This window comes from Euleptes europaea, chromosome 1 (assembly GCF_029931775.1).
Source record: "Euleptes europaea isolate rEulEur1 chromosome 1, rEulEur1.hap1, whole genome shotgun sequence".
Classification (NCBI taxonomy): domain Eukaryota; kingdom Metazoa; phylum Chordata; class Lepidosauria; order Squamata; family Sphaerodactylidae; genus Euleptes; species Euleptes europaea.
Window position 1 is genome coordinate 102,863,497 of NC_079312.1, and position 16,146 is coordinate 102,879,642.

At 45.2% G+C, this 16,146-nt stretch overlaps 1 protein-coding gene across 1 annotated transcript in view; it reads right to left on the reverse strand.

Annotated features, from left to right (window-relative positions):
• Positions 1-918: 918 nt before the first annotated feature.
• The window catches only part of ERGIC1 (endoplasmic reticulum-golgi intermediate compartment 1), a 124,519-nt gene continuing 109,291 nt past the window's right edge, over positions 919-16,146 (reverse strand). The window contains exons 9-11 of the mRNA XM_056847790.1: positions 15,529-15,629; positions 11,677-11,799; positions 919-1,361 (exon numbers count right to left, since the gene is read on the reverse strand). Of these exons, the coding sequence (XP_056703768.1) occupies positions 1,254-1,361; positions 11,677-11,799; positions 15,529-15,629 (332 nt within the window). The 3' untranslated portion in view covers positions 919-1,253. The remainder of the gene's footprint in view (positions 1,362-11,676; positions 11,800-15,528; positions 15,630-16,146) is intronic.

The window sequence follows — 16,146 nt, forward strand, 5'->3', positions numbered from 1 at the left end:
GTCAATGGCATCTTAAAACTTATACTTGGCAGCATTTCTGCTCTTCCCCCACTCATTGGAGTACCACACAATGTATTTTGTTGCACTTAAAATTGAAATATAACAGCAGGAAGAAGGCTATGCGGCAACTCCTGATTTGTTTTTCACAGTGTTGCACCTATCTCTCCTATGAGTTATAAAGAATATGTCCCCCTGCCTTTGGGGGCATCAGTTTGGCAAAAGACAGCAGTCTAAAGGTATTTTAGAGATGAACAAAAACTTCAAGATATACAAGGCATGTGGGCTCATGTTGAATGTTATTTTCCTGTGTTCTCCATATTGGTTCAATACACCTGTTAACCTGATGCTTCCCCACCCATGTTATTACAATGTCTGAACCTTCCACCAACACACTCACACATTGCCCATCAAAGTATTAGCTAGTACAGCTGGGTAGTCTTTGTTTCAAAAGGCAGGAGAGGGCGCAAACACAAATGCAGCCACAGAAATTCCCCTTTATACATAAAAGGCCACATATCAGAGTTGTTACATCACTTGTTCTGGGTTTTTCGGTTTTGTTTTTGTAACTTCATGCCATCTGTAAACATTAAGACTGGATATTCAATTTCTGGAAAGAAGTGAAAATATTTTCAGATCTCATGATAGTAAAAGAAATAGATTGTCCTCTCTTCTAATTATGCTGGAAAAATCAGGTACTGCATTGATCATCCCAGGGAACAGGAGCGAAATGAAAAAGGGAACTTTCCAGGAAACAACAAAATGATCCAAGCTTATATTCATTGTCAGAATATTTCATAACAGATCATGTGACCTATCACTGTTCTGGATATCCAGGGCTACCTTTCATTGACACTCATAATTTTGTCATGAGACAAAGCACTGCATCGATTACAGAATTTTAACGGAGTGAAAACCTGATTTATATAATCGTTTGAACTGTAAGAATTTCAGCACCTTGGAAGCTTCTAAAATAATTGTGCTAGTCAGATTTATAGGTTTTAGTTTTAAAATCAAAAGGGCAATTAATCTCCACAACCATTTCCATTCAGAAAGTATAGAACCACAAGCCCCCTGTTTAATGCTGCCAACTTTCAGACATGTAGGTTTGTTTCCAGTTTTTGCTCCTTCATCAGCGCTTTCCATGATCTAACTAAAGACGTGCCAATTCAACCTCATACACAAGGCAGAAATTGATAGCAGTGGGCTTTTCACTCATTGCTTCTGTCTCATGGGCCGGAATGAGAGTCACTTTGCTACTGCATCTTCCCTAGTTGGATCTTTTTCCAGGCTTCAGATGCGGTGAAAATGCAGGAGTCAAGAATTCCAGCCACGGTAAATGTTCCTCCAATAATGGCACAAATCTAAGAAGTGTTCAGGAAAGGGAAAAAAAGAAGCAGTAAATTCTCATGCACACAGAGATTGTGCTTGGTTTCCATTTACCTATTTTTTAAGGCAGTGTCAAGTTAGCCATTCAGTATGCTTGAAGTTTGACCAGGGATTTGAACCTGCGTTCTCACGCTCACTTCCAACAGCTCTAGCTGCTATGTCTTTCAAGGCCTTTCCTTAAACACTAAAGTAAAGGGTTCTGTACTTTCTGCCACTAGTCAGGCCCTATGATCCTCCATCATTTTCACCCTCCTCCTGTCTGTTTCAGACTTGAAACTTTCTGGACAGAGACCATTTAACCTCTAAAGAGCATGCAGCATATTGCTGAGATCAAGACTGCTAGTTTGGGGGGGGGGGCAGAGTTCAAATCCTCACTCAGCACTGAAGCTTACTGGGTGTCTTTGGGAATACACACACTCAGCCTAACTATCTCACAGTGAAGATAAAACGGAGGTGAGGACAACCATACATGCTGTTGTGAGTCTCTTGGAGGAACAGTTGAATAAAATGTGATAGATTATATCTGTGTTAAATTACTAACAGCTGTTGTTGTAGTGCCTCCAGAATGGAGACCAGTCCTTTCCTTTTACCATTGGCTTGTGTCTTCGGATGCATTCAGACGTCACAAGCAGTTCCAACTAAGCCAAGACTGTACACAAACATAACTTGCTGCTGTGCTCCTGCATGGGCCCCCTTTCTCTCCCCTCCCCCCCTTTTTTGCAAGGAGTGCCATTAAGGATTCCTGGTTTCAAAACCTCCAGTTCCTTGTGTTGTATGGATTCAGGTGCCCAGATGAATGGAAGTTTGTTTGCTCCTGCATACAGAAAATTCTGCATATACAAAACAAGCATAGAAAATTCTAGTCTTACCTTCTTCCTGATACGTGGTTTTATATGTGCTTTCCTCTCTCCCCCCATATATATGTGTGTATGCATGTGCATGGATTGCATGTTTTCACACACATACATAAATATATAGATGGACAGATAGAGTCAGATATTTTATTTATTTATTTATTCAGATTTATAGCCCACCCTGAATTCCCAGCCAGACTGGGCTAAGGGCGGATAACATTAACTAAAATCACATAAAAACCTTAAAACATCAAGTTAAAAACATAATATCACATTAATTAAACAACACTAATCAAATCACAAGATGGCATTTAAATGAACCAGTCACCACATGGAACTGGGTTACAGCAGATCACCCCCACACACACCAATGACGGGTGGGGGTGGGGAGGAGGAAGAGGCCAGCAATGATGGTAATTCGCGGCTGCCCCCAGTTATAGGCCTGGCGGAATAGTTCCGTTTTACAGGCCCTGCGGAACTCCATAAGGTCCCACAGGGCCCTGATGTCACTAGGAAGACTATTCCACCAGTCCTGGGGCCGGGGCCGAAAAAGCCCTGGCCCTTGTCAAGGACAGTTGCACATTCTTCAGGCCGGGGACCACCAGTCAGTCGTTTGTAGGGTACAAAGCTCTCTGAGGGGCATATTATATAGAATATAGGAAAGCATTCAAACCTGTGATCCCTCTCCTGCAGTCTAAAAGAGTACAGGCCAGGAATAGTTTTACAGCCATATTTGTACTCTGTGCTGGGGGGGGGGGGGAGTCAGACTGTCCCTATAAGCTCTTGCCCACTGTTGATATTTAATACTTATAAAACAGCAGATTATCCATAACTAGAAACAGAAGCAGAGTACAATTCCATTAATACTACCATTAATACTGATTTACTTCATTTATACCCCACTTTTCTCTCCAACGGGGACCCAAAGTGGCTTACAATATTCTCCCCTTCTACATTTTATCCCCACAATAATCCTGTGAGGTCAGTTATGCGAACTGTGTGTGACTGGCCCAAGGTTGCCTAGTAAGCTTCCATGGCATAGTGGGGACTCGAACCTGGGTCTCCCAGATCCTATTCCAACACAGGCACAGCCACTCCACAGTGTATGCATACAGAGAGAAAGTGCATCCTCCGAGTTAAACCAGTGCAGTTCAGGGCATCTGAGGGGAAAAACAGTTGCCCTCTTCACCTCATTTTCAAGTGTGGGAGCTTAATACTTTAATCACCCTATATCTGCTTTGGTCAGCTGAGCTTACGTCACATTTCATTTCCTTGTTTATCATTTATCTCTGGATGTCCATTGCGCTGCGTGATCCTTATCTTATGCATCTTCCTAGTCTAGTGATGCAGGAAGGGAGTGTCTCTTATGTCCTAAATGAGGAAGTGACGATACTGTTTGCATCTGGGAAAGCCCAACGCTTCAGCCACATCATAATAACACCAATCAGGGAACAGCAAGATTCAAAATGGATAATAAAGCAAAATATGCATAAGATATTTAATCTAGGGAAACAAATCCCCACTGATTCTCAAAGTCTGGTAAAAAAAAAAAAGGTTAAGGGTGATGTCAGAGACATTCAAACGCAAGAGAAACAGGAAACAAATGTCATAAGATGTTAAGCTCAAGAAAATGAGCTATCACCCTTCTCTCCATTGGAGAAATCTACCCCAATGTAGAGGTATTTTCCATCATGTACATTTATTAACATGTGGGAAGGAGATCGTCACCGAAGAGAACAGCAGCTGCTGTTGGATACAGAATTAGGCAATAAAATGAGTTAACGGGCTTTTAATAGCAAGAAGCAGCACTGAGGGAGGAATTGTTCATTTCTAGGTGTATTTATATCTCAGATATTTGTGCCCAGTGAGCTCAGAAAACTGGGAAAATGTTTCAGTGACAGAAGGTCTGAGGAAATATATTTTGCAAGGCTACAGCTGACACTGTGGAAAAGGAAAAAGCACACCAAAAAGTGGAGAAATCAACCCCAGTGCAATTCATATTTTTTAGAAATGGATATAGCCTCTGATGTCACTCCCCCTCCCTCTTTCCGTTGCTCCTTCTTTTCTCCAAGAGTGACATAAGGTGACTTTCAGAGCAAATGACCACAATATGAATTGGGCAATTTCAACCCATAAGGACCAACTGACAGAGAAGGTTTCATACCGCAAGGAGGAGAGTGGGGTGGGAAGTGTATTTCAGAGTGCGCATCGAGAGCAGGAAAATGTGATTTCAGAGCAGTGAGTGAAATGGAAAAAAACCACACAGAGAAAAAAACATATATTCATCTGCACAGCTCTCTGTACCACTGAGCACGATGACTCACCCCTACCTGGCATCTGCCACGTCTCTGCCTCCCCTGCATATGTTCAAAGCACTTTGAATGTTTATACTGACTAGAACCTTACTGCTGGCCTGTTGGGCAGGAGCTTTCTTATTGTCCTAAAAAAAAAAAAAGACATCCCCTCTCCTCTTCCCCTGCTCTATGTTTCTGTCTTTGGTTTTTAATCACATCAAAGACGGAAACATATAGCAGGGGAAGAGGAGAGGGGGGATGTCTTTTTTTAGGACAATAAGAATGTTCCTGCCCAACAGGTCGGCAGTTAGGTTCTAGTCAGTATGAACATCCCCCTTCTTCATGGGAATCCCTTTGAAGAAGAAGAAGAGTTGATTTTTATATGCCGACTTTGTCTCCCACTTAAGGAAGAATCAAACCGACTTACAATCACCTTCCCTTCCCCTCCCATCCCCACAACAGACACCCCATGAGGTAGGTAGGGCTGAGAGAGTGTGACTAGCCCAAGGCCACCCAGCTGGCTTCATGTGGAGTAGTGGGGAAACAAATCCAGTTCACCAGATTAGCCTTCGCCGCTCATGTGGAAGAGTGGGGAATCAAACCCAATTCTTCAGATCAGAGTCCATGGCTCCAAACCACCAATCTTAACCACTACACCACGCTGACATAGAGAGTGGCCATCATGCTAATTCCAGAAACTACAGGGCACAAGAGATCCACCCCTTTTGTGCGAGGTGGAAAGGGCTCACTGATCAAAAACCGAAAGGAAAAAATGTGGCATGGCTTACCTGCTTTGGACTTGCCCGACATGAGACCAGTGAGTTGCTAGTACGGTATGTGAATGTGGGAAATCCCTGATCACCTATGAAGTTCACAGGGTGAACCTGAGCAGCCTGTCAGTCTCGCGACAATAAGCAGGTTAGGCTAAAACGTTGCTCTGAATTCCCAACAGGAAGAGTGGAATACAAATGTAAATAATTACACAGCCCCTGCATGTCCAAAGGAAGTAACGAAAGAGGCAGAAGGTAGTGTTTGTCACTTTTCTTGTATCTATCCACTGAGGAGTCCCTCAATGTGACAATAAGAATGGAAGAAGAGCGGTGCTGGATCAGACCAGGGCCCGTCTAGCCCAGTTTTACACAGTGACCAGTAATTCACAGTGGGTAGCCGTGTTAGTCTGTTTGCAGTAGTCAAAAAGGGCAAGAGTCCAGTAGCACCTTAAAGACTAACAAAAATATTTTCTGGTAGGGTATGAGCGTATCTGAAGAAGTGAGCTGTGGCTCACGAAAGCTCCTACCCTGCCAGAAAATATTTTTGTTAGTCTTTAAGGTGCTACTGGACTCTTGCCCTTTTCTACTACAGTGACCAGTGTTTTACAAGTGGCCTTGGAGGGACAATAAATAGGGCACAGATACCCCTAACGACTTCTCTGCTTGTAACTTCTCTGGCTGTGCTTCTGTAGACTCATTATGGCAACTGTATCCAAGACAATCGGTCCTTATATTCATGTCTCTCCTACTTCAATTCAAATATACATTAAGTATCACCTTCCCCCTTACTGACCAGAATACATACATATGAATTTTTTTTTCTCCCTGACAAGCATGTTTAAGGTTCCTACAGTCAATGACACGAAGCGGTTCCCATTCCTCTCTGAGGTATCATTAGAGACTTTTACATTTCCAAACTTGGGTAAAATCATTCGTGGCCTAGTAGGGCCGTTTCCACCTAGGCACACAGGAACCCATTTTAAACGCTTCTGTCTTTCTGTGACGGTGCAAGGGTGCAACCGGTAAACAACCCTCTCAACAAAAGAAACAGCAGGTGCTCCTTGCATGGACTTCCTTGGTAGCTTTTAACTAAGCATCTGTTGCTTAACAAGATCCAGCGTGCTTCCGAGGCCTACCCCCCACTTGACAATAACTCCAGCTGCCACAGCCAACATAATCTCTGGGCCAGAAGGCCGCAGCCTCACCACAGCAATGATGACTAGCCAGTCTCCAGGGCAACCATGATGCAGAAGGGCAAAGCTGGCAGCCTTAACTAGGACAGCAAAACGATGACAAACCACAGAGTCACTGAATGGGGACAGAAGGGCTTGGGGGTGATACGCTCTGTTCCCCCTACTCTGTTAATCAGCTTGATTACTGATGTATTTAAAATACTTCTCCCAATGAAAAGTTTGAGGCAGCTTAACAATAAACACAGACCACAAATTACAATTGGAATATAATCCTAAAACCCTTAAAGTCAATGAGATAGCACAAACCAATATAAACACAGCCAGTATCCTACCACTTCACTCACTGATGTTTAAGCCTTCCTCAAACCTACGGGGCCTTCCTCCAACTTAAGTGGCTCTCCCACAAGAAGATGAGCCATTTAAGGTGGAGGAAGGCCCTTGTAGGCTTGGCGAAAGCTTCAAACTTTGCTGAGAAGAGTGGCAGGATACAGGCCAGCATTCTACACTGCCAGCAATCGTGCTTCAGAATCAGTGGTGCACTCCCATCCCATGCCCCCAATGCTGACTGGCCTGCCAAAAGCCTGGGGAAACTCAAAAGAGCAGGCACGAAGTGAACTGAAGCAAGGAGGGAGGGAGTTCCACCAGTGAGGCACCACATCAGAAAAGTCCCTCTCTCTAATACCCACCCATCTTACCTCAGAAGGTGGGGGAACACAGCACAAGGCCTCTGTTGAAGATTTTATCAATCTAGCAGATTCATTTTATTTGCAAAGTGTTGACTGTTTTGCTCGGCATTCTGCAGACAAAATCTCTTGCAGATGTACCAACTTGGGCTCTACGCTAGAAGAGACAGGGTCAGAGGGTGCCAGGGTGCCAACCTGTCCAGCTCTTTGGGATACTTTTCAGTTTACTCTGTCTAAGGATGTGGACAGGATTCTTGGAGGTTTGAAAACCCACCACCTCTAGTAAAAGGAGCTGAGGTAGCAAGGGGTGGGAAAGACCGATGCTGCTTGAGAGCCTAGACAGCTTTTTATCTGTTCATTTAAATCAATTTACTCGTGCTTTATCTCCTTGGACTCATTGCAAAGACATACGTGAACAAAATTAAGACAAATTAAAACACACAATTTACCAGTTTGAAAGCATTCAGACTTTAACATACCCAACAGTTATACACAAGGATCAGCAAACTCAGAATAGAGAATACAGAGCTGGAAGGACCAATGCTCTGATGTAGTATAAGCCAGATGCATAGGCTCAAGTGGAGCATGGTGCTCCTGATACCCGTCCCAGAAACACAGTCTAGAAGGCTATCTTGGCCCAGGGTATCTAAAGCTATGCAGAAGTGCAGAAGAATGGCAGATCTACGGAAGAAATGTGTGGCGGGAGCAGCCCTAGTTCTCTACACCTACATACAAACATGTTTAGGCATTCATTAAAATGCAGATTGCTAGGATGCCCAAAAGGATCCCCCCCACCCCCCAGATATTGACAATGCACTTTGTACTATCTCAAACATCTACAATAGGATCTTTTGCCCCAGTCTTGGAAATAACATGGTTCTTTTAATATAAATTTGCTATTCTTATTTTTTTTTTCTGTAGCAATTTCATGATTAAAGTGTCAGAGGTTCTTCCACTCCTACGGTTAGGTATAATGTTGCTTTTAAAAAAGCACAGGCACCAAGAATGGAAAGTAAACCAGGATATTGTCTGCTATGTTGTACATTGCTTTTTGTGCACATTTCAGTGCAAGATAAAAGCAGAGGCGGGGGTGTCACTTTGTGCATGTCAACGTTCACAGCCTGAACTTCTTAGGGGGAGAAAAGAAAAACTAGCAGAGGGATGAGGGGGAGAAAAGAAAAACCAGCAAGCCAAACGAAAGGCAACCGGCAAGACAATTTCAAGCTCTCATTTGTAAAGATGGGAAACTGTGTATGTGTTAAGTGCCATCAATTCGCTTCCAAATTATGGTGACTTTATGAATTAATAGCCCTGACCTGGATGGCCCAGGCTAGCCTGACCTCGTCAGATCTCGGAAGCTAAGCAGGGTCAGCCCTGGTTAGTATTTGGATGGGAGACCACCAAGAAAGTCCAGGGTTGCTGGGCAGAGGAAGGCACTGGCAAACCACCTCTGTTAGTCTCTTACCATGAAAACCCCAAAAAGGAGTCGCCATAAGTCGGCTGCGACTTGACGGCACTTTACCCACACACACATGAATTAATAACCTCTAAAACATCCTATCATCACCATCCTTGCTTGGGTCTTGTAAAAGGGCTGTGGCTTCCTTTATTGAGTCAATCCATCCCATCTTGGGTCTTCCTCTTTTCCTACTTTCTTCAAATTTTCCTAGCATTATTGTCTTTTGCAGTGAGTCTTATCTTCTCATAATGTGACCAAAATATGATAGCCTCTGTTTAGGCATTTTAGCTTCTAGGGATCTAGAACCCACTTGTTTGTCTTTTTGGCAGTCCACAGTATCCGTAACACTCTCCTCCAACACATTTCAAAGGAATCAACTTTCTTCCTGTCAGCCAATTTTCTAGAAGCATAAAACAGACTAGTGTGTCAATTTTACCTCACTGGATCAGCAAAAAGAAGGTGGCTTACTAGAATTTCTTTTGACCAGTGCAGGCAAGTATCACAAGTCTTTCTGTGCCAGCACAATTCATTTCGGAGAAGACACATCCACAATTTCAGGGGATTTAAATTATCATATAGAAGCAAGGGTTGGCTCCATGGCACAGCATTTGGGATTGCAATATGAAGGAGCAGTACATGTGATGAAACTGGATAGGGTCCACTCAAACTAAGGAACAAACTACACACACACATATAATGCAAAACACTCCTGTGAAGTTTTCAGGCTTGGGTATTCCGTCCCCCCTTCCTGTCACCATACACATAGCTCAGGCCTGGTCTACATGATACAGCTTGCCACATTCCTGATTGGTGATGGGATGTCTGCCAAGAGTGTTTGCCATGAGTGTTGACTGTTGCAAACTATAATACATACCGTATATACCCATGTATAAGCCGACCCGCGTATAAGCCGAGGTGCCTAATTTCTCCCCAAAAATGGGGAAAAATTAGGCACCCGCGTATAAGTCGAGGGTAGGCTTATAACCCCTCCCCCCCCCCCCGCAGGCTTACCTGACAGGGCTCTCCAGCGGCGAGGGTCCGGTGGCGGCGCGGCCCGGGGGGGCCTGGGCAGCCTTCCTGCGGCTGCAGGAGTCTGCCCAGGCCACTCCCGGAGGGAGGAAGCGGCGGCGAGGCCCGGAGCAGCCTTCCTGCGGCTGCAGGAGGCTGCCCAAGGCCCCTCCCGCCCGGGAAAAATGGTGGCGGGGGGCGGGAGGGCCTTGGGCAGCCTCCTGCAGCCGCAGGATGGCTGCCCAAGGCCCCTCCCGCCTGAAAAAAATGGCGGCGGGGGCGGGAAGAGCCGGGGCAGCCTTCCTGCAGCCGCAGGATGGCTGCTCAAGGCCCCTCCCGCCCGAAAAAAATGGCGGCGGGGGGGGGGAAGGGCCGGGGCAGCCTTCCTGCAGCCGCAGGATGGCTGCTCAAGGCCCCTCCCGCCCGGGAAAAATGGCGGGGGGGGCGGGAAGGGCCGGGGCAGCCTTCCTGCAGCCGCAGGATGGCTGCCCATGGCCCCTCCCGCCCGGGAAAAATGGCGGCGGGGGCCGGGGGGGGCCGGGGCAGCCATCCTGCAGCTGCAGGAAGGCTGCCCCAGGCCGCACCCGGCGGCAGGAAGCGGCACGGGCCCGGCGGCAGGTTTCCCCCCTCCCTCCTCCCTCCCTCCCCCGTATTGACCCGCGTATAAGCCGAGGCCGGCTTTTTCAGCCCATTTTTGGGGCTGAAAAACTCGGCTTATACGCGAGTGTATACGGTATTGCATGGTGTAAAAGATTTTTTAAAAATTCCCCCACTGAAATGAGTCTCTCCCCATGGAGATCCAGAGGTTCCAAATCTTGTGAGTCACCGCTAACTATCTTAAAGAAGTTGTAGAAGCCATTATTTTGAAGGACAACCACAGACACTGATGGCTAGATGGTCTCCATTTTTTTCACATGATTTGGAATCATAACTGTATGGTTCACAGATGCCATAAAGCCGTTCCTGGGAGCATAATCAAGTGAAATCATCACAGAATTCTTTATGTGAATTCCTGAGGTGGCAAGCTACCAGCTCAAGAAGCAAAGGCATGTGCTGATGCTTATAAACAAACAGATACATCACATGAAGACAGAAGTCTCCCTGTGAAGTTTGAATTGTGTAGACCTGAGATACTAAAGATTTCTAGGTTCCTAAGAAAGTGAAGTTTGATGCAATGTCCAAATTGGGCAAAGCAACATGACTGAAATGTCAGGTTCATTCTCTAGCCTGCAAGTCAGGATTCCAAACCACAGTGGTTTAAAATCACGGTCTGTAGGCAAGAGAACAAACTCCAGTTGCTATTTCCCCCAATTCAGATGTCACAGCAAGCACGTGAGAAGCATGCGAGCCTGAGGATTTCCAAGGCTCACTCATAACAAACAATGATGTGTTCTTCACATCTGAATACAACCATAGTTTCTGTATGACAGGTGGTGTTGTTGGAGACTATGGCCATTTATGCAGGGCTGTTTCCCTCATGGTCACCCCACTGACTACTCTGGTGCTTTGTTTTGATTCTGTGTGCCTTTCCCGACCGTCAGATGTCGCCTCACTCTCCCTGCACATTTCCACACATTTTGCCCATGTTCTCCAGATGCTGTTTTAGCGAGAATCCGGAAAACACCTGCAAAACACATGGAAACGCACCAAGAGAGCAAGGCGACCTCTGACGGTCAGGAAAAGCATACATAATCAAAACAAAGCACCAGAGCAGTTGGCAGGGTGACCTCGGGGAAACAGCCCTGCATAAATGACCTATACCTCAACCTGGATATTCTTGTAAACTATATGTGGTGCATGTAACATTTGGGAACTTAAGTGTCAAAAGCTTTATCCAAGTTCACCGATTACAACAAACTACCAAAATCCCTCTCATTTTCCTATCAGACACTCGCAAGTGGTTACAAGTGGGTAGTGTTCATTTTTATTTTTCCCTTACGACCTAGTTCTCCAGCACGTGAGCGCTACTTTTGTCCATGGAAAATATGGGATCAGCTTAAAGCAGAGAAACAAGGATGAGTGTACTCACTGTTGTGATAAACCTGTACAAGGGCTGTCGCCTTTCTGTGTATTTCACTGTGATGGGACTCAGGTCATAACGGAACCAGATGGCTGGAATGATGCGCCCTGTGTGGCTGTAAGCAACATATTCCTGAAAAAGGAAGCGGGACAAGGCATGAGAAGCTGAAATGCATGGAAGATATGCCTGAATACACTCCTGCCCAGATGTTCTCTCCCCGCTTCCCCTTTGGCTACTTCTCATTCTCACCCAATATTGATGTTGTACACATCCTATCCCTCCAAAGCAGCACAAATACATCTCTGATCTCTGCAAAGAGATCAAGGCAGTCCTGTTCTGTGAATCAAAACAAAATACTAATTTTCCTTTCTTCTTGACGTTCCAGTGACTAGGAACAGCTTGACTAGGAACAGCTTGGCAGTCCAGGATCAATGAAAATGTTACCCATGCCAGGCAATCTTGGGGGTCAGTTTTAAACAGGTCTTGAGAAAAGCTGGAAAAGAGGAGTGTGGAGATGGCACCTGATCATAGCCAGTCCTGTGCCAGGAGATCTGTATCAGATTTCCCCCCCCCCCCCGATGAAGCCAATTTTCCTCTTATTACAAGATACTGGGGACTAAACAGCTTTTAGGCTTTAACTCATATGGAAAAAGAGGAAGCTGTTTTTCTACATTCCAATTGCAAAAGGGACCATTTTTTAAAATCTTGGTCTATTTTTTTCCTCTTCTGAAAGGGTTGAGTCTTGGCTTGGTGAAATATCCTGTTTATAATCCAGAACTGTGACACATCAAGCATAGAGGCTTGGTACACAGAGTTTACAGGTTTCCCCTCAGAACCTGTGCAGAGGACAGCTAGCTCAGTTGACACAGTCAATGGGGAGGGACTGTGGCTCAGTGGCAGAGCATTTGCTTGGCATGCAGAAGGTCCCAGATTCAATCCCTGGCATCTCCAGTTAAAGGAACTAAGCAAGTAGGTGATGTGAAAGACTTCAGCCTGAGACCCTGGAGCTGCCGGTCTGAGTAGACAATACTGACTTTGATGGACCAAGGGTCTGATTCAGTATATGACAGCTTCATGTGTTCATGAAGGCCTTTTGCTTCCAGAAACAGGAGGGAATTCAACCCTTCAGTATCTTCACTACAGACAGAAAGGTGTGTTGCTCAGCTTTTTCTTCTTTGTCACTAGTTTGTAGACTAACTCCACACACATATGTGTTCCTTCATCTGCACCTGCAAGTTCAGGGTGGTATGTTGCTGTTTTTTTGTACAACACCAAATGTGATGTGCACAAAGATAATTTGTATCACACATAAATACATGAAGCTACCTTATACTGAATCAGACTCTTGGTCCATCAATGTCAGTATTGTCTACTTTGACTAGCAGCGGCTCTCCAGGGTCTCAGGTAGAGGTCCTTCACATCACCTATGTGCCTGGTCCCTTTAACTTAGTGGTTCCCTAACTTTTAGGCCACCGCCCCCTTGGTTCCACAAACTCAACCCCAGCACCCCCTACCCTATCCAACAACACAGTTGAAGGGGCTCACCTCTAGCGCCCTCCTGCTGCCCCCTTGCCTCTTAGTGCCCCTTAGGTAATCCCCCCCCGGGGGTGGTACGGCCCACTTTGGGAACCACTGCTTTAACTGGAGATGCTGGGGATTGAACCTGGGACCTTCTGCACGCCAAGCAGATGCTCTGCCACTGAGCCACAGCCCCTCCGCCACTGATTATTATGACTGATGCTCTATAAATACTTTCCAAATGGGAGGGATGCAACTTCTTACTGGGACTGCCATAGCTAGATGGAGGAAAAAAGGAAGACAAGAAACATGGTGTTGATGACTGCACGAACGTGCACATGAATGAAAATAAGGAAAATGCTGATAAAGTTGGAATAACGGCAACATTGTATCCATATAGCAATTCAGAGTGTTCAAAGAGCTTCACATATTGAGGTAAAGAATAATTCTTACAACTGTGTACAGTAGGCTTATGTTATTACTGCCTATTCACATGTCAGGGGAGCCTTCTCAGGCTGAAATAGTTACTTGCCTAAGACTTAGTTTGAGGCAGAAGTAAGATTTGCCGTGGAGAATTCCTGGTTTATAGCCCAGTCTCTTACTCTCTACTTCACAATGACACATAACAGAAGTAGTGGTGGGACAATGATCAGGACGTGGGACATTATGAAGGACCCCAAATGATACCATAATGGTAAGGGATGCCACAATATGTTTGTCAGCATCTACCAGAAAACCACTGGAAAAGGGTGTGGGCACAGGAATGAATGACATGTGCTAAAAACAAGAGCCAAAAAGGGCAGATCTTTTTATCCAATTATCCATCCCTTGGGGACATCAGTATGCAACCCTAGCCTTGTGAATGGTTCCGTTTATATGCATGCCCGCACTTGGAAGATTTCATTACAAATAATAATACATGGGCTGGGTTCCAATCAGCTTTCTGCTGATCAAAAAGGAAGGAAGGGTTACCACTGACCATCAAAAAAGGCTATGCTGGCAATCATGATCCGTAGATGCTAAACCCAGCTGGGTTGGGCACTGTAGTAAGGAGGGGAATAAGGTGAGGTTGAATGAAAAAGCTGGCTGGATCTAACCCTAAATGCAGTGGCGGACCTACATTTTTGGGGGCCTGAAGCTTGAGCTGTTATGGGGGCCTCTTCGCAACCAGCAACAATAGGGCAACGTACAACAAGGTCCAAAGGGCCTTGCTGCCCTTGCAAGGACCTTGAGGCCCAAATGGTGGAGAACAGGGTTGTGGGGTGAAGTCCTTCAAAATGGGCCATACAGTGACGAAATAAAACCACAAAACTATTAAGCCATCCACCAACGAAGGATTTGAGGATCCAGCTGCCCAAAAGTAGGCTGAGAATAGATTCTGGCGAGCTCAGTGAGCCCTTACAGCTGGGGGTTTGAGTGCTGCAAGAAAATTTTGAAATCTGACCAATTACAGTGACATTTTCAGGCCATATGAAATGGGTATTAGAGCATATTCTAAAGTCAATATTAAGTACTTCAACCTATTGGCTTATGATTCTGTCACTAAAAAACGCCATCGATTTTGTTGAGAAATTCACTCATTAAAAAAAGTTGCTTCAGGGGCCCCCTCTGGGATTAGGGGCCCTGAATCTTAAGCTTCATTAGCTTCACAGTAGATCCGCCTCTGCCTAAATGTAGAGACTTCTGAGAAATACACAGGAAACCATTTACAAGCAAGATGCAGGCGGGCATCCATGCTGTGTGGACTAGACTGACAGAAACAAAAGAGAGAAAGAAGAAGGAGAAGAGTTGGTTTTTATACACTGCTTTTCTCCACCTTTAAGTAGTCTCAAAGCGGCTTACAATTGCCTTCCCTTCTTCTCCCCACAACACACTTTGTGAGGTAGGTGGGGCTGAGGGAGTTGTGACTGGCCCAAGGTCACCCAGCTAGTTTCACCTGTAGGAGTGGGGGAACAAATCCAGTTCACCAGATTAGAGTCCGCCGCTCAGGTGGAGGAGTGGAGAATCAAACCCGCCTGTCCAGATTAGAGTCCACCGCTCTTAACCACACCACCAAGCCAGAACAGAAACTTAGTCCCCCTACCCTCCAATCGTGGATACTCCTATTCCGCTCAATACATTGTCCTCCAAGGAGGTATGGGAGGGAAGAGGTAAAAAAACAAATCCTCATATCCATCTGAGCTGTTATGTGATTCTCATTTGCAGTTCTCCACTTCTCCAGCAGGGGCTGCTCTTGCTCTCACTTCACAAACAGAACACAATGAATGTAAAAGCAAGGACAGAAAGGGGAGCGAAGAGCCACTTGGTCCTCTTGAACCAAGCCAAGCCTGATGTCTCCCTTACCTTATTGGCTACAGTATACTGATACGAGTACCGCTGTTTACCATTCATCTCTTCGTACACGGTTGGGACAATCTTCAGTATATAATCATGGGACGCAAGGGCTATAAAAACAGGAGAGAAAACAAGAATGAGCCCCTGGTCGCAAATAGAAAAATCGCAACAAAGCATTTTGCTGGGAAGTTGTGCCCAGAGACAGAGGAAATGAAGGCACAAATCTTCATTCCAAATTGGCCTGCTTTTCCCTATCCCGTACGGTCTGTTGTAGAGAACCATTAACTTTTGTCTACTTGCATCTCTGTCAATACAAAAAAAAAGCCACAAGCGCTCTCAGCAAAGACCTGAAAAAGCTTCAAAGCCCCCCAAAAAGATCCAAAGCCCCCCCAAAATATGACGTTTATGGGATATGCTGCATCCTTCCTCTGTTCTACAATCCTCATTGCACCTTCCCAATATACCATAAAAAGCTTCATTGGACAAATGTTGGCAAGTATTTTTAGTTTATTTATTATTTATTTATTTTATTTAAACTGTTTATTAGCTACCTTTCTAAGTTTTCGCAACTCAAAGCAGCATACAATATAAATGAATATAAATAGCTGAGCCCTACTTTGATGTAAA